The sequence below is a fragment of the Heterodontus francisci genome, chromosome 1, assembly GCF_036365525.1.
Source record: "Heterodontus francisci isolate sHetFra1 chromosome 1, sHetFra1.hap1, whole genome shotgun sequence".
In the NCBI taxonomy this organism is placed as follows: Eukaryota; Metazoa; Chordata; class Chondrichthyes; order Heterodontiformes; family Heterodontidae; genus Heterodontus; species Heterodontus francisci.
The window spans coordinates 45,410,121-45,433,584 of NC_090371.1; the positions used below are offsets into that span (position 1 = coordinate 45,410,121).

Genomic DNA, 23,464 nt, shown 5'->3' on the forward strand with positions numbered 1-23,464 from the left:
TTCTGAGAGACAGGATTTATGATTATTTGGAAAAGCATGGTTTGATTAGAGACAGTCAGCATGGCTTTGTGAGGGGCAGGTCATGCCTCACAAGCCTTATTGAATTCTTTGAAGATGTGACAAAACACATTGATGAAGGAAGAGCAGTGGATGTGGTGTATATGGATTTTAGCAAGGCGTTTGATAAGGTTCCCCATGGTAGGCTCATTCAGAAAGTGAGGAGGCATGGGATTCAGGGAAAGCTGGCTGTCTGGATACAAAATTGGCTGGCCCATAGAAGTCAGAGGGTGATAGTAGATGGAAAGTATTCAGCATGGATCTCGGTGACCAGTGGTGGTCCACAAGGATCTGTTCTGGGACCTCTGCTCTTTGTGATTTTTATAAATGACTTGGATGAGGAAGTGGAAGGCTGGGTTAGCAAGTTTGCCCATGACACGAAGGTTGCTGGAATTGTGGATAGTGTGGAAGGCTGTTGTAGGTTGCAACAGGACATTGACAGGATGCAGAGCTGGGCTGAGAAGTGGCAGATGGAGTTCAACCTGGAAAAGTGTGAAGTGATTCATTTTGGAAGGTCGAATTTGAATGCGGAATCCAGGCTTAAAGACAGGATTCTTGGTGGTGTGGAGGAACAGAGGGATCTTGGGGTCCACGTCCATAGATCGCTCAAAGTTGCCACCCAAGTTGATAGGGTTGTTAAGAAGGCGTATGGTGTGCTGGCTTTCATTAACAGGGGAATTGAGTTTAAGAGCCGCGAGGTTATGCTGCAGCTCTATAAGGCCCTGGTTCGACCACACTTGGAATATTGTGTTCAGTTCTAGTTGCCTCATTATAGGAAGGATGTGGAAGCTTTAGAGAGGGTGCAGAGGAGATTTACCAGGATGCTGCCTGGACTGGAGGGAATGTCCTACGAAGAAAGGTTGAGGGAGCTAGAGCTTTTCTCATTGGGGCGAAGAAGGATGAGAGGTGACTTGATAGAGGGGTACAAGATGATGAGAGGCATAGATAGAGTGGATAGCCAGAGACTTTTTCCCAGGGTGAAAAGGGCTATCACCAGGAGGCATAATTTTAAGGTGATTGGAGGAAGGTTTCGGGGAGATGTCAGAGGTAGATTCTTTACACAAAGAGTGGTGGGTGCGTGGAATGCGCTGCCAGCGGTGGTAGTAGAAGCAGATACATTAGGGGCATTTAAGCGACTCTTGGATCGGTACATGGATGATAGTAGAATGAAGGGTAGTTAGTTAGTTTGATCTTAGAGTAGGTTAAAGGTTCGGTACAACATCATGGGCCGAAGGGCCTGTACTGTGCTGTACTGTTCTATGTTCTATAAGAACAAAATAAATAGGAGCAAGAGTAGGCCATTTGTCCCCTTGAGCCAGCTGTGCCATTCAATAAGATCATGCATGGCTCATCTGATTGTGGCCTTAAATTCACTTTCCTGCCACCAACCGCCCCCACCACCCCATAATCCTGGACTCCCTTGTCAATCTAAAATCTGTCTAACTGAGCCTTGAATAATATATTCAATGACTCAGCCTCCACCACTCGCTGGGGAAGAGAATTTCAAACACTAACGACCCTCTGAGAGCAGAAATTCCTCCTCATTTCCGTCTTAAATGGGAGACTCCTTATTTTGAAACTGTGCCCCCAGTTCTCGATTCCTCTAAGAGGGGAAACATTCAGTATTTATCCTGTCAAGCCCCCTCAGAATCTTGTATGTTTCAATAAGATCACTTCTCAATCTTTGAAACACCAATCAGTATAGGCCCAACTTGCTTAATCTTTCCTCATAAGACAAACCCCTCATCCCAGGAATCAGCCTAGTGAACCTTCTCTAAACTGCTTCCAATGCATTGTACAGTTGTAGCAAGACTTCTTTATTTTTATACTCCATCCCCCTTGCAATAGGGCCAACATTCTATTTGCCTTCCTAATTACTTGCTGTTACCTGCATGCTGATTCTTTGTGATTCATCTACAAGGCCACTCAGGTGTCTCTTTACTGCAGCATTCTGCAGCATCTCTTCACTTAAATTATATTCTGGTTTTCTATTCTTCCTGCCAAAGTGGACAACCTCACATTTTCCTGCATTATGCTCCATCAGCCAAATGTTGACCCACTCACTTAACCTATTTATATCCCTTTGCAGACTCTTTGTACCTTCCTCATAAATCGTTGAGGCCCCAGTACTGATCCCATGTGGCACTCCACTAGTTAAAGTTTGCCGTCCTGAAAATGACCCATTTATCCCAATTCTCTGTTTCCTGTTATATTATGGACAGAGGACTGGCTAACTATCACCCCAATACCATGAGCTCTTATATTGTGTAGTAACCTTTTATGTAATACTTTATCCAGCATTGTCAACATCCGGCGGTTACCATTGATCAGAAACTGAACTGGAGCAGCCACATAAATACCGTGGTTACAAGAGTAGGTCAGAGGCTGGGAATTCTGCAGCGAGTAACCCACCTGACATCCCAAAGCCTGTCCACCATCTACAAGTCACAAGTTAGGAATGTGATGGAATACTGTTCACTTGCCTGGGTGAATGTGCTTCCAACAACACTCAGGAAGCTCGACACAATCCAGGACAAAGCAGCCCACATTCACTCATTCACTCCCTCCACCACTGATGTACAGTGGCAGCAGTGTGTACCATTTACAAGATGCACTGCAGCAACTTGTCAAGGCTCCTTCGACAGCACCTTCCAGACCTATGATCTCTATCACCTAGAAGAATAAAGGCAGCAGACCCTTTGCAACACCACTACCTGAAAGTTCCCCTCCAAGCCACACACAATCCTGACTTGGAAATATATCTCAGAATTGTTACTGCGCAGAAGGCGGCCATTCAGCTCATTATGTCTGCAGCGGCTCTCCGAATGAGCATTTCACCTAGTGCCACTTCCTCATCTACTCCCCGTAACCCTACACACCACCCAGGACAAAGCAACTCACTTGATCGGCACCCATCCACCACCTTAAACATTCACTCATTCACTCCCTCTACCACTGATGCACATGCACTACAGCAACTTGTCGCCGTTCCTTCACTGTCACTGGGTCAAAATCCTGGAATTCCCTCACTAATAGCACAGTGGGAGTACCCGTACCAGATGGACTGCAGTAGTTCAAGAAGGCAGCTTACCACCCCCTTCACAAGTGCACTTAGGATGGGCAACAAATGCTGGCCTTGTCAGTGACACCCAAATCCCATGAACGAATTAAAAATCGCTACACCTTTTGAAAGTCCATTTTCACATCAATGGCACTACTCTCATCAGCCCTCTTCATTACTCCATCAAAGAACTCAATCAAGTTTTTTTTTAGAGATACAGCACTGAAACAGGCCCTTCGGCCCACCGAGTCTGTGCCGACCATCAACGACCCATTTATACTAATCCTATACTAATTCCATATTCCTACCACATCCCCACCAGTCCCTATATTTCCCTACCACCTACCTATCCTAGGGGTAATTTATAATGGCCAATTTACCTATCAACCTGCAAGTCTTTTGGCATGTGGGAGGAAACCGGAGCACCCGGAGGAAACCCACGCAGACACAGGGAGAACTTGCAAACTCCACACAGACAGTACCCGGGTCGCTGGAGCTGTGAGGCTGCGGTGCTAACCACTGCGCCACTGTGTCGCCCAAATCAAATGTGATTTGCCTTTAACAAGTCTGCGGTTTTTCATTTATTTACCCATATTTTCCCAACTGGAGTTCAGAGTGGGGAAATGTGAGGTCATCCACTTTGGAGCTAAGAAAGACACATCAGGGTATTTTCTGAATGGCAAGAAGCTAAGAACTGTGGATGAGCAGAGAGATTTTGGGCTTTAAGTACAGAAATCATTAAAAACTAGTGGACAGGCACAGGAAATAATTTAAAAGGCTAATAAAATGTTGGCCTTTATCTCATCAGGGCTGGCATACAAAGTGGTGGGAGTTGTGCTATAGCTGTATAGAACTCTGGTGAGACCCCATCTGGAGTAATGCATTCAGTTCTGTGTATTCCACTTGCAGAAGGTAGTTGGTAGGAGAATGGTGGGGATGTGGTAGGGAATATGGAATTAATGTAGGATTAGTATAGATTAGAGATACAGCACTGAAACAGGCCCTTCGGCCCACCGAGTCTGTGCCGAACATCAACCACCCATTTATACTAATCCTACACTAATCCCATATTCCTACCATATCCCCACCTGTCTCCCTACCACCTACCTATACTAGGGGCAATTTATAATGGCCAATTAACCTATCAGCCTGCAAGTCTTTGGCATGTGGGAGGAAACCGGAGCACCCGGAGGAAACCCACGCAGACACAGGGAGAACTTGCAAACTCCACACAGGCAGTACCAGGAATCGAACCCGGGTCCCTGGAGATGTGAGGCTGCGGTGCTAACCACTGCGCCACTGTGCCGCCCTATAAATGGGTGGTTGTTGGTCGGCACAGACTCAGTGGGCCGAAGGGCCTGTTTCAGTGCTGTATCTCAAAATAAAAAAAAAATTAAAAAAAATTTAGTAGGGTTGGGGGAGGGGCGGGGAAGGATGCAATGCAGATTCACTAGAATGATACTTGGGCTAAAAGGGTTAAATTATGATGACAGGTTGCAGAGACTAGGTTTGTATTCCCTTAACAGAACGATTAAGGAGTGATCTAAATGAAGTGTTTAAGATGATTAAAGATTTTATAGGGTAAAGACAGAAACTTTTCTCCAGTGGAAGAGTTTAGAATAAAGGAGCATAACTTTAAAATTAAGCTTGTTCAAGGATGAAGTCAGAAATCATTTTTTTACTCAGTGTGGTAAGCTGCTGAGACTAGGTCAGTTGAAAAATTCAAAACTGAGATTGATCAATTTTGTTAGACAAGGTTGTTACGGAACCAAAGCAGGTAGATGGGAGTTAAGATACAGAAAGACAGATCAGAGTATTTTCTGAATAGCAATTACCATCCTATTAGCCTACGCTCAGTCATCAGCATATTGATGGAAGGTATCATCAGCAGTGCTATCATGTGGCACTTACTTACCAACGAGCTGCTCACCAATGCTCAGTTTGGGTTCCACCAGGACCTCTCGGCTCCAGACCTCATAACAGCCTTGGTCCAAATATGGACATGAGAGCTGAATGCCTGAGGTAAGGTGAAGTGACTGCCCCTGGCAACAAGTGTTTTGAATGTGATATCGAGGAGCGCTAGTAAAATTGAAGTCAATGTGGGGAAAACACCACTCTCTGGAGTCAGAACCTAACACAAAGGTGGTTGTTGAAGGGCAATTATCTCAGCCCCAGGTCACAAACAAGAACTAGTATATCGCACCTTTATATAGTGCCTTTAACATGGTATAATGTCCCAAGGCACTTCACAGAAGCAGTTATAAAACAAAATACGACACCAAGCCACATAAGAGATATTAGGGCAGGTGACCAAAAGCTTGGCCAAAGAGGTAGGTTTTATGGATTGACTTATAGAGAAAATTGAGGTAGAGAGGCGGAGAGGTTTAGGGTGGGATTTCCATAGCTTCAGGCCCAGGAGCAGAAGGCATGGCCACCAGTGATGGAGTGATTAAAGTCTGGTGTGCTCAAGAGGCCAGCATTAGATGAGCGCAGATATCTCGGAGAGTTGTGGGGCTGGAGGAGATTACAGAGATAGGGAGGTGAGATGACGGAGGGATTTGAAAACCAGGATGAGAATTTTAAAATCAAGGCATTGCTTGACTGGGAGCCAATGTAGGTCAGTGAGCACAGGGGTACTGGGTGAACGGGTTTTGTTGCGAGTTAGGACACAGATGCAGAATTTTGGGTGACCTCAAGTTTACAGAGGGTAGAACCTGGGAGGCTGACCAGGAGTGCTTTGAATAGTCCAGAGGTAACAAAGGCATGGATGAGGGTTTCAGCAGCGGATGAACAGATAATAGGGGCAGAGTCTGGTGCTGTTACGCAGATGAAAATAGGTGGTCTTAATGATGGCATGGATATGCAACTGAAAGGTTATCTTGGGGTCAAAGGTTGCCAACAGTCTGGTTCAGCCTCATACAGTTGCCAGGCAGAGGGGTGGAGTTGGTGGCTACGGTCTTCCCAATATTTAATTGGAGGAAATTTCTTCTCATCCAGTATTGGAGTTGGACAAGCAGTCTGACAATTTAGAGACAGTTGAGAGGGGTGATGCTGAGGTACAATTGAGTGTTGTTGGCGTACATGCGGAAACTGATGTATTTTTGGATGGTTTTGCTGCAGGGCAACATGTAGCTGACAAATAGGGGGCAAAGGTAGATCCTTGGGGGACACCAGAGGTAACTGTGTGGGAGTGGGAAGAGAAGCCATTGCAGCTGATTCTGTGGCTACAAATAGGTAGGTATGCCCCCACCTCAATGTATTTTGAGCTTGGCACAATGTTGAGCTCCTCTTCCTTCGCCTCCGCGCCCACTTCTTTGCCCAGGAGTCCTCCGCCCCCCCCCCCGCACCGTATTTTACCCATCTCCAGTATTCTCTCTCCACTTGGACACCTCCCTCTAGCCTCTTGCCCTCCCTTGATCTTTTCATTGAGAACTGTCAGCGTGATATCGGCTGTCTCAATTTCTCTGCTTCCCTCACTAACTGTAACCTGTCTCCCTCTGAAATTGTTGCACTCGGTTCTCTCAGGTCCAACCCTAACATTGTCACCAAACCTGCCGACAAGGTTGCTGCTGTTGTTGTCTGGTGAACTGACCTCTATCTAGCGGAGGCTGAACGTCAACTCTCCGGCACTTCCTCCAACCTCCCTCAGACCATGACCCCACCACCGAACATCAAGCCATTATTTCCAGGACTATTGTTGGCATCATCTCCTCTGTAGATCTTCCTTCCATGGCTTCCCATCTCCAAAAGATATCAAGAAACAGCTGAAGGCATTGGATACTGCAAAGGCCATGGGCCCTGACGACATTCCGGCAGTAGTGCTGAAGACTTAGGCTGCAGAACTAGCCGTGCTCCTAGCCAAGCTGTGCCAGTTCAGCTACAACACTGGCATCTACCTGACATTGGGGAAAATTCTCCAGGTATGTACTGTCCACAAAAGGCAGGATAAATCCAATCCAGCCAATTACCACCTCATCTGTCCACTCTCACTATCAGCAAAGAGATGGAAGATGTCGAAGACAATGCTATCAAGCGGCACTTACATAGCAATAACCTGCTCACCGATAGTCAGTTTGGGTTCTGTCAGGGCCACCCGGCTCCAGCCCTCATTACAGCCTTGGTCCAAACATGGAGAAAAGCTGCATTCAAGAGGTGAGAGTGATTACCCTTGACATCAAGGCAGCAGTGTGGCATCAAGGAGCCCCAGCAAAATTGAAGTCATTTGAAATTGGTGTGGGGTGGTGTGGGAGCTCTTCGTTGGTTGGAGTCACGCCTAGCATAAAGGAAGATGGTTTTGGTTGTTGGAGGCCAATCATCTCAGTCACAGGATATCGCTGCAGGATTTTTTCAGGGTAGTGTCCCAGGTCCAATCATCTTCAGCTGCTTTATCGATCTTCCCTCCATCATAAGGTCAGAAGTGGAGATGTTCGATGCTGATTGGGCAATGTTCAGTACCATATGTGAATCCTCAGATGCTGAAGCAGTCTGTGTTTACTTGCAGCAAGACCTGGTCAATATTCAGGCTTGGGCTGATAAGTGGCAAGTGACATTTGTGCCACACAAGTGCCAGGCACTGACAATTTCCAATAAGGGAGATTCTAACCCATTTCCTCTTGACATTCAATGGCATTACCATCGCTGAATCCCCCGCCATCAACATTCTGGGGTCACCATTGACCAGAAACTGAACTGGACCAGCCACATAAATGCTGTGTCTACAAGAGCAGGTCAGAGGCTGGGAAATCTGTGCAAATCAGTCACCTCCTGACTCACCAAAGCCTGTCATAGAAACATAGAAAATAGGATCAGGAGTAGGCCCTTCGAGCCTGCTCCGCCATTCATTATGATCATGGCTGATCATCCAACTCAGTAACCTGTTCCCGCTTTCGCCCCATACCCTTTGATCCCTTTAGATCCAAGAGCTATATCTAACTTCTTTTTGAAAACATACAATGTTTTGGCCTCAACTGCTTTCTGTGGTAGCGAATTCCACAGGCTCACCACTGTCTGGGTGAAGAAATTTCTCCTCATCTCAGTCCTGAAAGGTTTATCCCGTCTCCTTAGACTATGATCCATGGTTCTGGACTCCCCCACCAACGGGAACATCCTTCCTGTATCAAACCTGTCAAGTCCTGTTAGAATTTTATAGGTTTCTATGAGATTCCCCCTCACTGTTCTGAACTGCAGTGAATATAATCCTAACTGACTCAATCTCTCCTCATATGTCAGTCCCACCATCCCATGAATCAGTCTGGTAAACCATCACTGCACTCCCTCTATAGCAAGAACATCCTTCCTCAAATAAGAAGACCAAAACTGCACACAATATTCCAGGTGTGGCCTCACAAGGCCCTGAATAATTGCAGGAAGACATCCCTGCTCCTGTACTTGAAACCTCTCGCTATGAAGGCCTTTTTTGCCGCCTGCTGAACCTGCATGCTTACCTTCAGCCTGGGTGTACGAGAACACCCAGGTCTCGCTGCATATTCCCCTCTCTCAGTTTATAGCCGTTCAGATAATCTGCTTTCCTGTTTTTGCTACGAAAGTGGATAACCTCGCACTTATCCACATTATACTGCATCTGCCATCCTTTTGCCCACTCACTGAACTTGTCCAAATCACCCTGAAGCGCCTCTGCATCCTCCTCACAACTCACACTCCCACCCAGTTTTGTGTCACCTGCAAATTTGGAGATATTACATTTAGTTCCCTCATCTAAATCATTAATGTATATTATGAATAGCTGGGGTCCTAGCACCGATCCCTGCCATTCGGAAAAAGACCCGTTTATCCCTACCCATACCCTATTCCCGTCCGCCAACCAATCTTCTATCCATCGCAATATACTACCCCCAATCCCATGCGCTTTAATTTTATACGCTAATCTCTTATGTGGGACTTTATCAAAAGCCTTCTGAAAGTCCAAATAAACCACTTTCGCTAGCTCCCCATCATCAACTCTACTAGTTACATCCTCGAAGAATTCTAGTAGATTTGTCAAGCATGATTTCCCTTTCATAAATCCATGCTGACTCTGTCCGATTCTACCACTGTTCTCTAAGTGCTCTGCTATAAAATCTTTGATGATGGACTCTAGAATTTTCCCCACTACCAACGTCAGGCTGCATGGTCTATAATTCCCTGCTTTCTCTCTACCTCCCTTTTTAAATAGTGGGGTTACGTTAGCCACCCGCCAATCTGTAGGAATTGTTCCAGACTCTCTAGAATCTTGGAAGATGACCACCAATGCATCCACTATTTCTCAGGACACTTCTTTAAGTACTCTGAGATACATACCATCAGGCCCTGGGGATTTATCGGCCTTCAATCCCATCAATTTCCCCAACACTATTTCTCTACTAATACTGATTTCTTTCAGTTCTTCTCTCTCACTAAGCTCTGTGTTCCCCATCATTTCTAGTATGATATTTGTGTCCTCCTTTGTGAAGACAGAACCAAAGTATGCGTTTAGTCTGTCAGCCATTTCTTTATTTCCCATAATAAATTCCCCTGTTTCTGACTGTAAGGGACCTACATTTGTTTTCACCAATCTTTTTCTCTTCACATACCTATAGAAACTTTTACAGTCAGTTTTTATGTTCCCTGCAAGCTTGCTCTCGTACTCTATTTTCCCCCTTCTTAATCAATCCCTTGGTCCTCCTTTGCTGAATTCTAAACTGCTCCCAATCCTCAGGTCTGTTGTTTTTCCTGGCAAATTTATATGCCTCTTCCTTGGATCTAATGCTATCTCTAATTTCCCTTGTAAGCCATGGTTTGGCTACCTTTCCCATTTTACTTTTGCGCCCGACAGGGACAAACAATTGTTGCAGTTCATCCATGCGCTCTTTAAATGTTTGTCATTGCCTATCCACCGTCATCCCTTTAAGTAACGTTTCCCAATCCGTCATGGCCAACTCGCGCCTCATACCTTGGTAGTTTCCTTTACTAAGATTCAGGACCCTAGTCTCAGAATCAACTACGTCACTCTCCATCTTGATGAAGAATTCTATCATATTGTGGTTGCTCATCCCCAAGGGGTCTCGCAGCACTAGGTTGTCAATTATTCCTCTCTCATTACACAATACCCAGTCTAGGATGACCTGTTCTCTAGTTGATTCCTCAACGTATTGGTCCAGAAAACCATCCCGTATACACTCCAAGAATTCCTTCTCTACGGTATTGTGACTAATTTGATTTGCCCAATCTATCTGCAGATTAAAGTCACCCATAATTACAGATGTTCCTTTATCGCATGCATCTCTAATTTCCTGTTTAATGCCATTCCCAACATCACCACTGCAGTTTGTCCACCATCTACAAGGCACAAGTCTGGAATACTCTCCACTTGCCTTGATTAGTGTGGCTCCAACAACACTCGAAGTTTGACGCCATCCAGGACAAAGCAGTCCGCTTGATCGGCACCCCATCTACCACCTTCAACATTCACTCCCTCCACCAGCAGCACACAGTGGCAGCAGTGTTTACCATCTACAAGTTGCACTGCAGCAACTTCCCAAGCCTCCTTCAACAGCACCTTCCAAACCTGCGACCTCTAACGCCTAGAAAGACAAAGGTAGCAGATGGGTGAAAACACTTCCACCTGCAAGTTCCCCTCAAAGCCACACACTATCCTGACTTAGAACTATATCACTAAAATCCTGGAATTCCTTCCGATCAGCACTGTTGGTGTACCAACACCAGATGGACTGCAGCGGTTCAAGAAGTGGCTCACCACCACCACCACCACCTCAAGGGAAATTAGGAATGGGCAATAAATGCTGGCCTTGCTGACATTGCCCACATTCCATGAATGAGTATGTGATCAATTTAAGTGGCAAAATAGTATCAGGTGGCTGAATGGCCTACCCCCCACTTCTGTCCGGCCACTGATTTGAATTTGATTTTTATCATGGATTATTGTCTCTAAAAGTTCCTCACCACTTCTGACTGTGGATGCTGGTATGTTAAGTATTTGTCCATTTGCATTTCAATAGACTTGCACCTTTTTGGAAATATTCTGTGGTCGAAAAGCTCTGTAAATGATCCTGGAACCACAATGTGATATATATGAATACCTGAATTGAGAGGTTATAGCTATCAGAAATGATTGAACAGACTGAGGTTCTTTTCCCTGGAAAAGAGAAGGCCGAGGAAGGGGTTTGACAGGGTCGATGTTGTTACGACTGAGGTGGGAGGAGTTCACTGTCTTTTCTAGTCCCACTTCTCCGCAGGTCACAGCGTATATTTTTAAAATGTTTATCTGGTTACCAATTTCGACAATCATATACTCTACTCTCTATCCCAGAATAAAATACACCAACCAGGTTCCTTAAACTGATAATTTTTTTGTTTACTAATTATCAAACAAGACTTATCCAGTAGCAAAGCATTAACACATAGATTGAAATATGAAAGTTCCCTTTTTAAATTCCCCCACACACACTGAAAAAAATATAGAAATTGTCTCTGCAGAGGTTTGTTACCAAAAAACAGACCGAAAAAGAATACTTTGGCCAAATACTTGCTAATGCTTGCAGAAAAAGAGGAGATATGGAAGGATGTCAGTCATCCCTTTTGGTCTGGTGTCCAGGTATACGGTGAGGGGTCACTGGGATCTTTTCGAAAGCAGTTCTTTTCAGGCAGCATTGAGAATTAATCTGGTAGCTTTTTCCAGCTTCTCAGGAGAGATGCAGAACAAGGGATTTTAGCTTTCCCACACTAGATCTTTGCAGGATTTCTTCAAAGAGCTAGAGAAAGAGATGAGCCTGGGTGTTTTTCCTTGGCAAGTTGATCTCCAACTATCTTCAAAACAGTTCACACCCCAACTGAACTGAAAACAATCCAAACCCCAAACAGCAGGTCAGAATTTCCTGGCCACTCATAAATCTTGACATATCTAATCGTAGCTAGAGAAGCACTTGCAATGGCTTCATTTCCGCTCCCACATCATTACCTCTGGTGTCCCCCCTAAAGATCTATCCTTGGTCCCCTCCTGTTTCTCCTCTCCATGCTGCCCCTTGGCGACATCATCGGAAAGCACAATGTTAGTTTTCATAGATACGCTGACAGCACCCGGCTCTACTTCACCACCACCCATCTCGACTCCTCCACTGTTGCTAAATTATCAGACTGCTTATCTGACATCCAGTACTGGATGAGCAGAAATATCTTCCAATTAATTATTGGGAAGACTGAAGCCATTGTTTTTGGTCACCCTCCAAACTCCATTCCCTGTCGACTCCATCCCTCTTCCTGGCAGCAGTCTGAGATTAAGCCAGTCTGTTCACAAACGTGATGTCACATTTGACCCTGAGATGACATTGGGACCGGCTCTGGGGGTAGATGGGGTCTGTACAGGCCGGGCAAGTTGCACCTGAACAGAACCGGGACTGAGTTCCTTGCGGGACGTCTTCCTAGTGCTCTTGGGGAGGGTTTAAATTAGTTTGGCAGGGTGATGGGGACCTGAGAGTAGACTCAGTTGGGACAAAATCAGAAATGCAAATGGAAGGCAGAAAGTTAATGGATGAGTCTGGAAGACAGAGGAAACAAAGGTTAGAAAATAAACAAAAGTTTGGCAGTGCTCAAGAGAGGGCATGAAAGAATATTAGCAAGCAAAATCAAGGTGAACCCAAAGATGTTTTATCAATACATTAAGAGTAAGAGGATAACTAAGGAAAGAGTAGGATCCATAAAAGACCATTAAGTTAACCTATGTGTAGGGGCGGAAGATGTTGGTAGTGTTCTTAATGAATACTTTGCGTCTATCTTCGCAAAAGAGGGGAACGATGCAGATATTGTCGTTAAGGAAGAGGGGTGTGAAGTATTGGATGTGATCAACATAGGGAGAGAGGATGTATTCATGGGAGTCGCATCCTTGAAAGTTGGTAAATCACCAGGGCAGGATGAAATGTACACCAGGCTGTTAGAAAACGCAGGAGAGGAAATAGTGGAAGGTCTGACCATCATTTTCCAGTCCTCACTGGATACAGGTGTGGTGCCGGAGGATTGGAGGACTGCTAATGTTGTACCTCTGTTTGAAAAGGGAGCGACGGATGGACCAAATAATTACAGGCCAGTCAGTCTAACCTCAGTTGTGGGCAAATTATTGGAATCTATTCTGAGAGACAGGATAAACTGTCACTTAGGGACAGATCAATCAAGGATAGCCAGCATGGATTTGTTAAGGGAAAACCTTGTCTGACCAACTTGGTCGAATGTTTTGAAGTAACAAGGAAGATAGATGAGGGTAGTGCAGTTGATGTGATCTATGTGGATTTTAGCAAGGCTTTTGACAGGGTCCCACATGGCAGACTGGTTTAAAAAAATAAATAAAATCCCATGGGATCCAGGGAAATGTTGGATACTAAATTGGCTCAATGGCAGGAAACAAAGTGTAATTGTTGACTGGTGTTTTTGCGACTGGAGGGCTGTTTCCAGTGGCGTTCTGCAACGCTCCGTACTGGGTCCCTTGCTTTTTGTGGTATATGTTAACAAAAATTTGGATGTAAATGTGGCGAGCATGATCAAAAAGTTTGCAGACGACACAAAGATTGGCCGTGTGGTAGATAGCGAAGAGGATAGCTGTAGGCTGCAGGCAGATATTGATGGTCTGGTCAGATGGGCAGAAAAGTGGCAAATGGAATTCAACCCGGAGAAGTGTGAGGTGATGCATTTGGGGAAGTCAAACAAGGCAAAGAAATACACGATTGATGGGAAAATGCTGAGAGGTGTAGAGGAAGTGAGGGACCTTGGAGTAAATATCCACAGATTCCTGAAGGTAGCAGGACAGGTTGATAAGGTGGTTAAGAAGGCATATGGAATCCTTTCCTTTATTTGCCGAGGTATAGAATATAAGAGCAGGGAGGTTTTGCTGTAACTGTATAAATCATTGGTTAGGCCACAACTTGAGTACTGTGTGCAGTTCTAGTCACCTCATTACAGAAAGGATATAATTGCACTTGAGAGGGGAGAGAGGAGATTTATGAGAATGTTGGCGGGACTGGAAAAATGCAGCTATGAGGAAAGATTGGATAGGCTGGGGCTGTTCTCCTTGGAACAGAGAAGGCTGAGGGGTGATTTGAGATGTACATCATTGTGAGGGGCCTGGATAGAGTTGACATGAAGGGCCTATTTACCTTAGCAGAGGTCAGTGATGAGGGGGCATAGGTTTAAAGTGATTGGTAGAAGGATTAGAGGGGAGGTGAGGAAAGGATTTTTCACCCAGAGGGTGGTGGGTGGCTGGAACTCACTGCCTGAAAGGGTCGTTGAGGCAGAAACCCTCAACTCATTCAAAAGAAGTCTGGATACGCTCCTCAGGTGCCGTAATCTGCAGGGCTGTGGACCAAATGCTGGAAGGTGGGATTAGAATGGGTGGAACATTTTTTTTCAGCTGGCACAGACACGATGGGCCAAGTGGCCTCTTTCTGTGCCATAAACTTTCTATGATTCTATGATGACTTTCCGACCTCATATTCGCACCATTTCCACCTCTGTAACTTTGCCTGTCTTTGTCCTGTCTCAGCTCATCTGCTGCTGAAACCCTCATTCATGTCTTCATTACCTCTAGCCTTGACTACTCCAACATTCTACCCTTCTAAAACTCATCTAAAACTCTGCTGCTCCTGTCTTAAATATCACTGAGTCCCGTTCACCTATCACCCCTGCACTCACTGGCTTACATTGGCTTTTGGTCAAGCAACGTCTTAGGACTATAGTAGAGTTACGGCACAGAAGGAAACCATTCAGCCCATCGTGGCTGCGCCGGCTGAAAAAACTAGCCGCCCAATCTAATCCCACCTTCCAGCACCTGGTCCGTAGCTTTGCAGGTTACAGCACTTCAGCTGCACGTCCAGGTACCTTTTCAAAGAGTTGAAGGTTTCTGCCTCCACCGATCCGGGCTGTGAATTCCAGACACCCACCACCCTCTGGGTGAAAAGGTTTTTCCTCATGTCCCCTCTAATTCTTCTACCAATCATCCTAAATTCCCTCTCTATGAGGGAAACAGGTCCTTCCTGTCTACTCAATCAAGGCCCCTCATAATTTTGTACATCTAAATTAAGTCACCCCTCTGCCTCCTCTGTTCTAAAGAAAACAACCCTAGCCAATCTAATCTTTCCTCATGGCTGCAACTTTCAAGCCCTGGCAACATTCTTGTAAATCTCCTCTGTACTCTTTCCAGAGCTGGAGTATTGCATACAGTTCTGGTCACCATATTAAATATGTCCTTCCTGTAATGTGGTGACCAGAACGGTACATAATACTCCAGCTGTGGCCTAACCAGCGTTTTATACAGTTCCAGCATTACATCCTTGCTTTTGTATCGACACCTCGGCCAATAAAGGAAAGCATTCCATATACCTTCTTCACCACTCTATCTACCTGTCCTGCCACCTTCAGGGACTTGTGGATATGCGCTCCAAGGTCTTTCACTTCCTCTACCCCTCAATATCCTTCCATTTATTGTGTATACCCTCGCTTTGTTTGCTCTCCCCAAATGCATTACCTCACACTTCTCTGGATTGAATTCCATTTGCCACTTTTCTGCCCACTGAACCAAACGATTGATATCTTTCTGGAGTCTACGGCTATCCTCTTCACTATCAACTGGGCGGCGCAGTGGTTAGCACTGCAGCCTCACAGCTCCAGGGACCTGGGTTTGATTCTGGGTACTGCCTGTGCGGAGTTTGCAAGTTCTCCCTGTGACCGCGTGGGTTTTCGCCGGGTGCTCCGGTTTCCTCCCACAGCCAAAGACTTTCAGGTGATAGGTAAATTGGCCTTTGTAAATTGCCCCTAGTGTAGGTAGGTGGTAGGGAATATGGGATTACTGTAGTGTTAGTATAAATGGGTGGTTGTTGGTCGGCACAGACTCGGTGGGCTGAAGGGCCTGTTTCAGTGCTGTATCTCTAAATAAATAAATAAATAAACTACACGGCTAATTTTTGTGTCATCTGCAAATTTCGCAATCATGTCTCCCACATTTAAGTCCAAATCATTAATATATACCACAAACTGTAAGGGACTCAACACTGAGCCCCGTGGAATCCCACTGGAAACCGCTTTCCATTTGCAAAAACATCTGTCTACCACTACCCTTTGTTTCCTGTCCCTGAGCCAATTTTGGATGCAGTTTGCCACGTTCCACTGTATCCCATGGGCTTTTATTTTTCTGACCAGTTTGTCATGTGGGCCCTTGTCAAATGCCTTACTAAAATCCATGTAGACTACATCCATTGCACTACCCTCTTCAATCCTTCTTGTTACTTCCTCAAAAAATTCAATCGTTAGTAAGAAATAACCTTCCCTTAACAAATCCATGCTGACTATTCCTGACTAATCCGTGCCTTTCTAAGTGGCAGTTTATCCTATCTCTCAGAATAGATTCTAACAATTTACCCACCACTGAGGTCAGACTGACTGGCCTATAATTATTTGGCCTATCCCTCGCACCCTTTTTAAACAATGGTATAACATTCGCAGACCTCCAATCCTCTGGTACCTGTCCTGTATCTAGTGAGGTTTTGAAGATGATCCTCAGAGCATCTGCTATTTCCTCCCTGGCTTCCTTTAACAACCTGGGGTACAATCCATCTGGCCTTGGTGATTTATCCACTTTCAAGGATGTCAGACCCTCTAGTACTTCCTCTCTCATTTCCTCTCGTATCCAATATTTCACACTCCTCTTTTACTACAATGTCTGCTTCATCCCTCTCCTTTGTGAAGACAGAGACAAAAAGCTCATTTAAGAACCCTGCCCACATCATCTGCATCCATGCTTAAGTTACCTTGTATATATCTGATAGGCCCTACCCTTTCTTTAGTTATCCTCTTGCTCCTCTAATTCTGGGCCTTGGGTTTTCCTTGATTTTATCTGCCAATTATTTTTCATGTTCTCTTATTGCTTTCCTAATTTCCTTTTTTACTTCACCCCTGCACTTTCTATACTCCTGTAGGCTTTCTAAAGTATTAAGATTTTTGTGACCATCAGAAGCTTTCGTTTTCTCTTTATCTTACCCTGTATGCTTCTAGATAACCAGGAGGCTCTCGATTTGGCCGTACCACCCTTTATCTTTGTGGGGTCATGTCTACACTGTGCCTGTAGAATCTCGCTTTTGAATGCCTCCCACTGGTTTGCCACTGATTTTCCTTCAAGTAGCTGTATCCAGTCCACTTTTGCCAGATCACCTCTCAGCTTCTTAAAATTTGCCTTCCCCCAATTTAGAGCTTTAACTACTGTTTTATCTTTGTCCTTATTCATCATTATGCTAAAACTAACTGTATTGTGGTCATTAACTTCAAAATGGTCACCCACTGCTGCTTCATCCACTTGCCCAGTTTCATTACCGAAGACTAAATTTATTGATTTTAAAATTCTTATCCTTGTTTTCAAATCCCTCCATGGCCTCACCCCTATCTCTCTAATCTCGTCCAGCACCAGAGCCCTCCAAGATATCTGTGCTCCTCTAATTCTGGCCTCTTGAGCATCCCTGATTTTAGTCACTTCACCATTAGTAATTGTACCTTAAGCTTTCTCTGAAATACCCTCCCTAAACCTCTCTGCCTCTCCACCTCACTTTCCTCCTTTAAGGTACTCCTTTAAAACCTACCTCTTTGACCAAGCTTTTGGTCATCTGACCTAATATCTCCTTATGTGGCTTGGAGTCATATTTTGTTTTATAATGTCCCTGTGAAGTGCCTTGGGAGGTTTTATTATATTAAAGGTACTAGCTAAATATAAGTTGTTAATTCTAATGAGGAATTCAGGGGAAACCTCTACCCAGAGAGTGGTTAGAATGTGGAACTTGCTACCATGCAGAGTAGTTGAGTTGAATAGCATTGATGCATTTAAGGGAAAGCTAGATAAGAACATGAGGGACAAAGATGTAAAAGGATATGAACATAGAACAGTACAGCACAGTACAGGCCCTTCGGCCCACGATGTTGTGCCGAACCTTTAACCTACTCTAAGATCAAACTAACTACCTACCCTTCATTCTACTATCATCCATGTACCTATCCAAGAGTCGCTTAAATGCCCCTAATGTATCTGCTTCTACTACCACCGCTGGCAGCGCATTCCACGCACCCACCACTCTCTGTGTAAAGAACCTACCTTTGACATCTCCCCGAAACCTTCCTCCAATCACATTAAAATTATGCCCCCTGGTGATAGCCCTTTCCACCCTGGGAAAAAGTCTCTGACTATCCACTCTATCTATGCCTCTCATCATCTTGTACCCCTCTATCAAGTCACCTCTCATCCTTCTTCGTTCCAATGAGAAAAGCCCTAGCTCCCTCAATCTTTCTTCGTAGGACATTCCCTCCAGTCCAGGCAGCATCCTGGTAAATCTCCTCTGCACCCTCTCTAAAGCTTCCACATCCTTCCTCTACTGAGGTGACCAGAACTGAACACAATATTCCAAGTGTGGTCGAACCAGGGCCTTATAGAGCTGCAGCATAACCTCGCGGCTCTTAAACTCAATCCCCCTGTTAATGAAAGCCAACACACCATACGCCTTCATAACAACCCTATCAACTTGGGTGGCAACTTTGAGCGATCTATGGACGTGGACCCCAAGATCCCTCTGATCCTCCACACTGCCAAGAATCCTGTCTTTAAGCCTGTGTTCCGCATTCAAATTCGACCTTCCAAAATGAATCACTTCACACTTTTCCAGGTTGAACTCCATCTGCCACTTCTCAGCCCAGCTCTGCATCCTGTCAATGTCCCGTTGCAACCTACAACAACCTTCCACACTATCCACAACTCCAGCAACCTTCGTGTCATCGGCAAACTTGCTAACCCAGCCTTCCACTTCCTCATCCAAGTCATTTATAAAAATCACAAAGAGCTGTAAGGATTAGATAAAGGACCGTGGGAGGAGGCTCATGTGGAGCATATTCACTGACGTATAGACTGGTTGGGTTGAATAGCCTGTTTTTGTGCTGCAATTTCTATATAATTCTATGAAGATTTGTTCAGTTGATGTCATGAAAAGGATTTGCATAGTAACATTAGAGTCATAGAGAGATACAGCACTGAAACAGGCCCTTCGGCCCACTGAGTCTATGCCGACCATCAACCACCCATTTATACTAATCCTACATTAACTCCATATTCCCTACCACATCCCCAACTGGGACTCTGCAGTGCGCACCATTGGCAGCTGGCAAGAAAACTGCTCGATTACTGATCCAGCTGACTTGGACTTTTCCTCTCTACGTTAGGTACTATCTGTACTTGGGAGAGAACCTGCTCTTAACTAGTCATTGGGAGTTGCATGAATGTGCCTAAAGAATGACTGGTCTGATTTTGTTTAATTGAGCAGTTCCTGGTAAATGTTATTTGTTCTGTGATGAGCAACAGCAAAAAGAAACTGCGGGGAGCTCTGCAAAAAGACATGAAAAACTTTTAAACACTATATTTTAAAAAGTAAATTGATTTCTCTTCCAGAAAAAAGTTGATCGTCTTCTTTCTGAGAAGATGGATGATCTCGGATGTGTGGTGCCTGACGTGAATCTACTCAAATGAACTGCAAACTGACATTGGATCAATTTTCTCTTTTCTAACATAAAGCATCTATGACTTCATACTGTTTCTATGCCTGTAACTTTGACTCGCAGTTTAAAACAATGGAGTATATATACATATTCTTAAAGTTTTTAATGTTAACAAAAGATAATGCAAGCTCATGGACTTTGGATCAATGATGTTTATATGAAATACAGCTAGAATATTCCTTTTGTGAGCAAACGGTATCAGCGGATGACATTTAAGTGTGCCAAAGCTTCATAAATAGCTCATCAACTGTTGACGCTCTTGAAAAAATGTCACCTTGCTTGTAGCTACTGTTGTGCCAGCTTGAGGTGAAGCCTGTACAGTGTCATAGGGTTTCCATAATAGATTATTCCCTGTTATCTCAATAGTTCTTGATTTAAATTACGATGGCTGGTGAACTCGATAAGATTACCGGCAGCGATCGTGTAGACTGAGATTTAAAGTTTGGGAAGTGCCAGCATTTCATATCTCTATGGAATTACACTTCTCCATCTTCCCTTCTCAATCCCCTCCCAATTATATTTTCCTTTTCTACCTAGTTTGAAGGATTGGCTATGGTGCCCATGTATCTTAAGAATTAATGCTGGCAGGTTGTTTCATGATGGGAAGAGGGCATCACAGTTGATCTTGATTCTGTCTTCACCTAGAACTCTTCCAGCAGCAGTCAGTGTACTAAACAGGAAGAGGAAATCCTTTTTTGTCCCTCGTCTAGGGAAATTGGCTAATTACAGTGCTCCCACTATTACCCAAGTTCAGAACAACATGTTGTTTGAACTTGGTGCCTTCCTGATTTTTATCCTATTCTGCATTGTGTAGTTACTTATGGAGCTATTGGCAAATGTATCCTCCCTTTCATGTCTATATATGTGGAGACATTGCCTTGTCTCTCTCTGAATACTGGTATGGATGACTTGTTTTAGATTTCTTATATCTGTACAATGTCTATTCTGTTCCGTGACAGAACATAGAGATAGTGTGGCAAAGGAATGGTGCATGCAGCATTGTGAAAAAGTAAATATAACTGCAATAGGTAACTGTTTTATGGTAGACTTTGAATCAGTATTTACTGTTTCAAAGCTGTACTTTTCCTATAGGATTTATGCATTCAAGGACAAAACATGCTATTCATTCCAGTGAACTTCACTGTATCTTAGCTCTATTATTGATCCACTTGATAAATTGTTACTAATATTTGAGTAAAGTTCGCCTCCCCAATTATTGTTTCTAACATAACAAAGATAAAAGATTATTTAGAGCCTACCGAGTCTTTTATGGATATTGAGTTGCTTTTAGGCACCATATTGTTTATAATGGGATCTGAACTAATATTGCCAAGTGATGCAAATAAAAAACACTAAATCTGAAATAAAAACAGAGAATGCTGCCAATACTCAGAAGGTTTGGCAGCATCTGTGGAGAGAAAAACTGCATTAATGTTTGAGGTCGATGGCTTTTCTGAACTGATCATTTCTAATGAAATGTCTTGACCTGAAACTTTAACTCTGTATATCTCTGTCTCTCTCCACAGATGCTGCCTGAGCTCCTGAGCATTGCTAGTGTTTTCTGTTTTTATTGTCAAGTGAGCCTGCTACACTTTTGTGGTTTTGTGTTATCATGATTTTAAAAAAATCTGCTAAGGAACTCAGAAACCTCTTTTTTTTTTCTCAACATAATGTGCTAAAAATTTGAAGCCATCTGTCATTGTGCTATGGCAAAGGTTGCAGTGATTTAAATATCTTCTGCCCCAACCAGTGTTTCATCCTACCTTCCACAAGACTATGAATCAAAAAGTGTTAGCTTTCTTAGTCCCCTGATGGTCACTGCCTGAACCAGTTGAATTAACTGAGTCTTAGAGACCAAGAGGTGTTCCAGTTTTGATCCCTGGTTTGGGCTAGTTTGGCTGATCAGTCAGTACGAGGGTTGGGTTCTATGTTTGGTCTTGATGGCTCTTGATTAGGAAGGAGAAAATCTGAACTGAAAATGCACCTATAATTTTCTGGTTATGTCAGAGTTTGGGGTTGGCTATATCCCCTACGGCAAATAGTCTATTGATAGTCACTGTTAAGGCTCCATGTAATGAATGGCCACTTGCCTGAGGTACTATGTAGTTCTCGGTGCCTATGGAATATACAGCAACAAGGAGACAATGTCTACAGAAGAGGAGGACAAAATTAGATGAGGACTTTTTAGAAGTGCCAGTTCAAAGCTAATCAGACAATGTGTGAGCACTAAAATAAGAGCAAAATACTATGGATGCTGGAACTCTGAAATGAGAACAGCTAGTGCTGGAAATATTCAGCGGGTCTGGCAGCATCTGTGTAGAGAGAAACAGAGTTGACGTTTCAGGTCCAAAATCTGAAACGTTAACTCTATTTGTCTCTTCACTGATGCTGCCAGACCTGCTGAGTATTTGTGGCACTTTCAGTTATTAGTATGAGCACTAGTGTCCTAAACTCTGAATAGTCTGATTGCTTGCAATATGGTAGTTTGATGGCGTACACTGAACACTGAATAAGGAGTGGTGCCTGTTATTCCCAGCACTTGTAAAATGATAAAGCAAGGAGACAAGATCCTCTCTTAAGCTTGATCAGAACTTCAACAGAAGGGAGATTTGATAATGATTCTGAATCATACTTCAATTTATTTAGAATGTCTGCAACATTGTTGTCAGAGATTTGGAGTACTATGCACAATTGAGTGACTGATCATGATGGAAGTTCAACACAAAAATCAATTTTGATACTGAGTCTGTCCCATAGATGAGTGTAATCAAAGGACTGGTATGAAATACCAGCAGCTGTATAATTGTGTCCTTTTTATAATTAAGGTTTTGTGCAGAATGTGCTTCCTCATTAATTAGTGCTGGTGGTAGAAATATCAACATTGCAGTCTGTCAAATGATTGGGGGGGGGGGTGTGGTGGTGAGGGGTGGAATACTTCACCACACACTTGTCCTTATTTGGACAATTTCCAAGGAAATGCATAGATATGGTAATACATAATAGCTGCCCTGTGGCATTTGCCACTTTACCTGACCTGAAGAAAAGAACAAATGGCTGAAGAATCTATTTATTAAATATAACCCAATATGTTTTTGTGAATACACAATATTTGCCTCCAGTTGCTTCTAACAAGTTGCTTTACCATTATCAAATAAAAGGATTTTAAGTACAGTACGTTTACATTTCTCCTAAGTAAACATGCCGATTTAAAAAAAACTCAATCTAGGTTATTTAAAGCCAAATCAGTTAACTGGTGTCCTACAGGATTCAATATCTCCATCTGACGGATCTGTGATCTTTCCTTAGGATTAATGTGTAAATGAATCCTACAATCTTTAATAATGTTACCATAAGTCTGAATGTTGATAATATGGTTGAAACCTAATAAATGTTGCTCTATTTTACTGTGATATGTTTGGATTGTGATTTATATAATTTACGGAGGATAAAAATAAAGCAGTTTTGCAAATCTTAGTTTTGCATGCAGTCCATTTTGGTAATTGGTTCCGCAAATACAGTCTATACAACAAATATGTTTTGTTTCAGTGTTTTGAGCGAAGTTTAGCGGATGATCGATTTATCTTTTTTTGGAGGCACAAAAGACAGTTGTGGATTTTTGCAGAAAACTAAGGATTGAGAGGTAGGATATGATAGAGGAAATATTACGAGTGGCGAGTACATTAAAATATCCACTTGAAGCAGGCCGAACTGGATTTGGCTGCACAGATATTGACTATAAGTGACAAAAAGAACAAAAATCTCAGCCCCAAGTAAATTTCATGACGAAGT

General features: G+C 43.7%; 1 protein-coding gene across 2 annotated transcripts in view; it reads left to right on the top strand.

Moving 5' to 3' along the window:
• The window catches only part of haus1 (HAUS augmin-like complex, subunit 1), a 79,072-nt gene extending 55,987 nt beyond the window's left edge, over nucleotides 1–23,085 (top strand). For both annotated transcript variants that reach the window (XM_068029998.1, XM_068029991.1), the window contains exon 9: nucleotides 19,569–23,085. In XM_068029998.1, the coding sequence (XP_067886099.1) occupies nucleotides 19,569–19,646 (78 nt within the window). In that variant the 3' untranslated portion in view covers nucleotides 19,647–23,085. The remainder of the gene's footprint in view (nucleotides 1–19,568) is intronic.
• The last annotated feature ends 379 nt before the right edge of the window (nucleotides 23,086–23,464 follow it).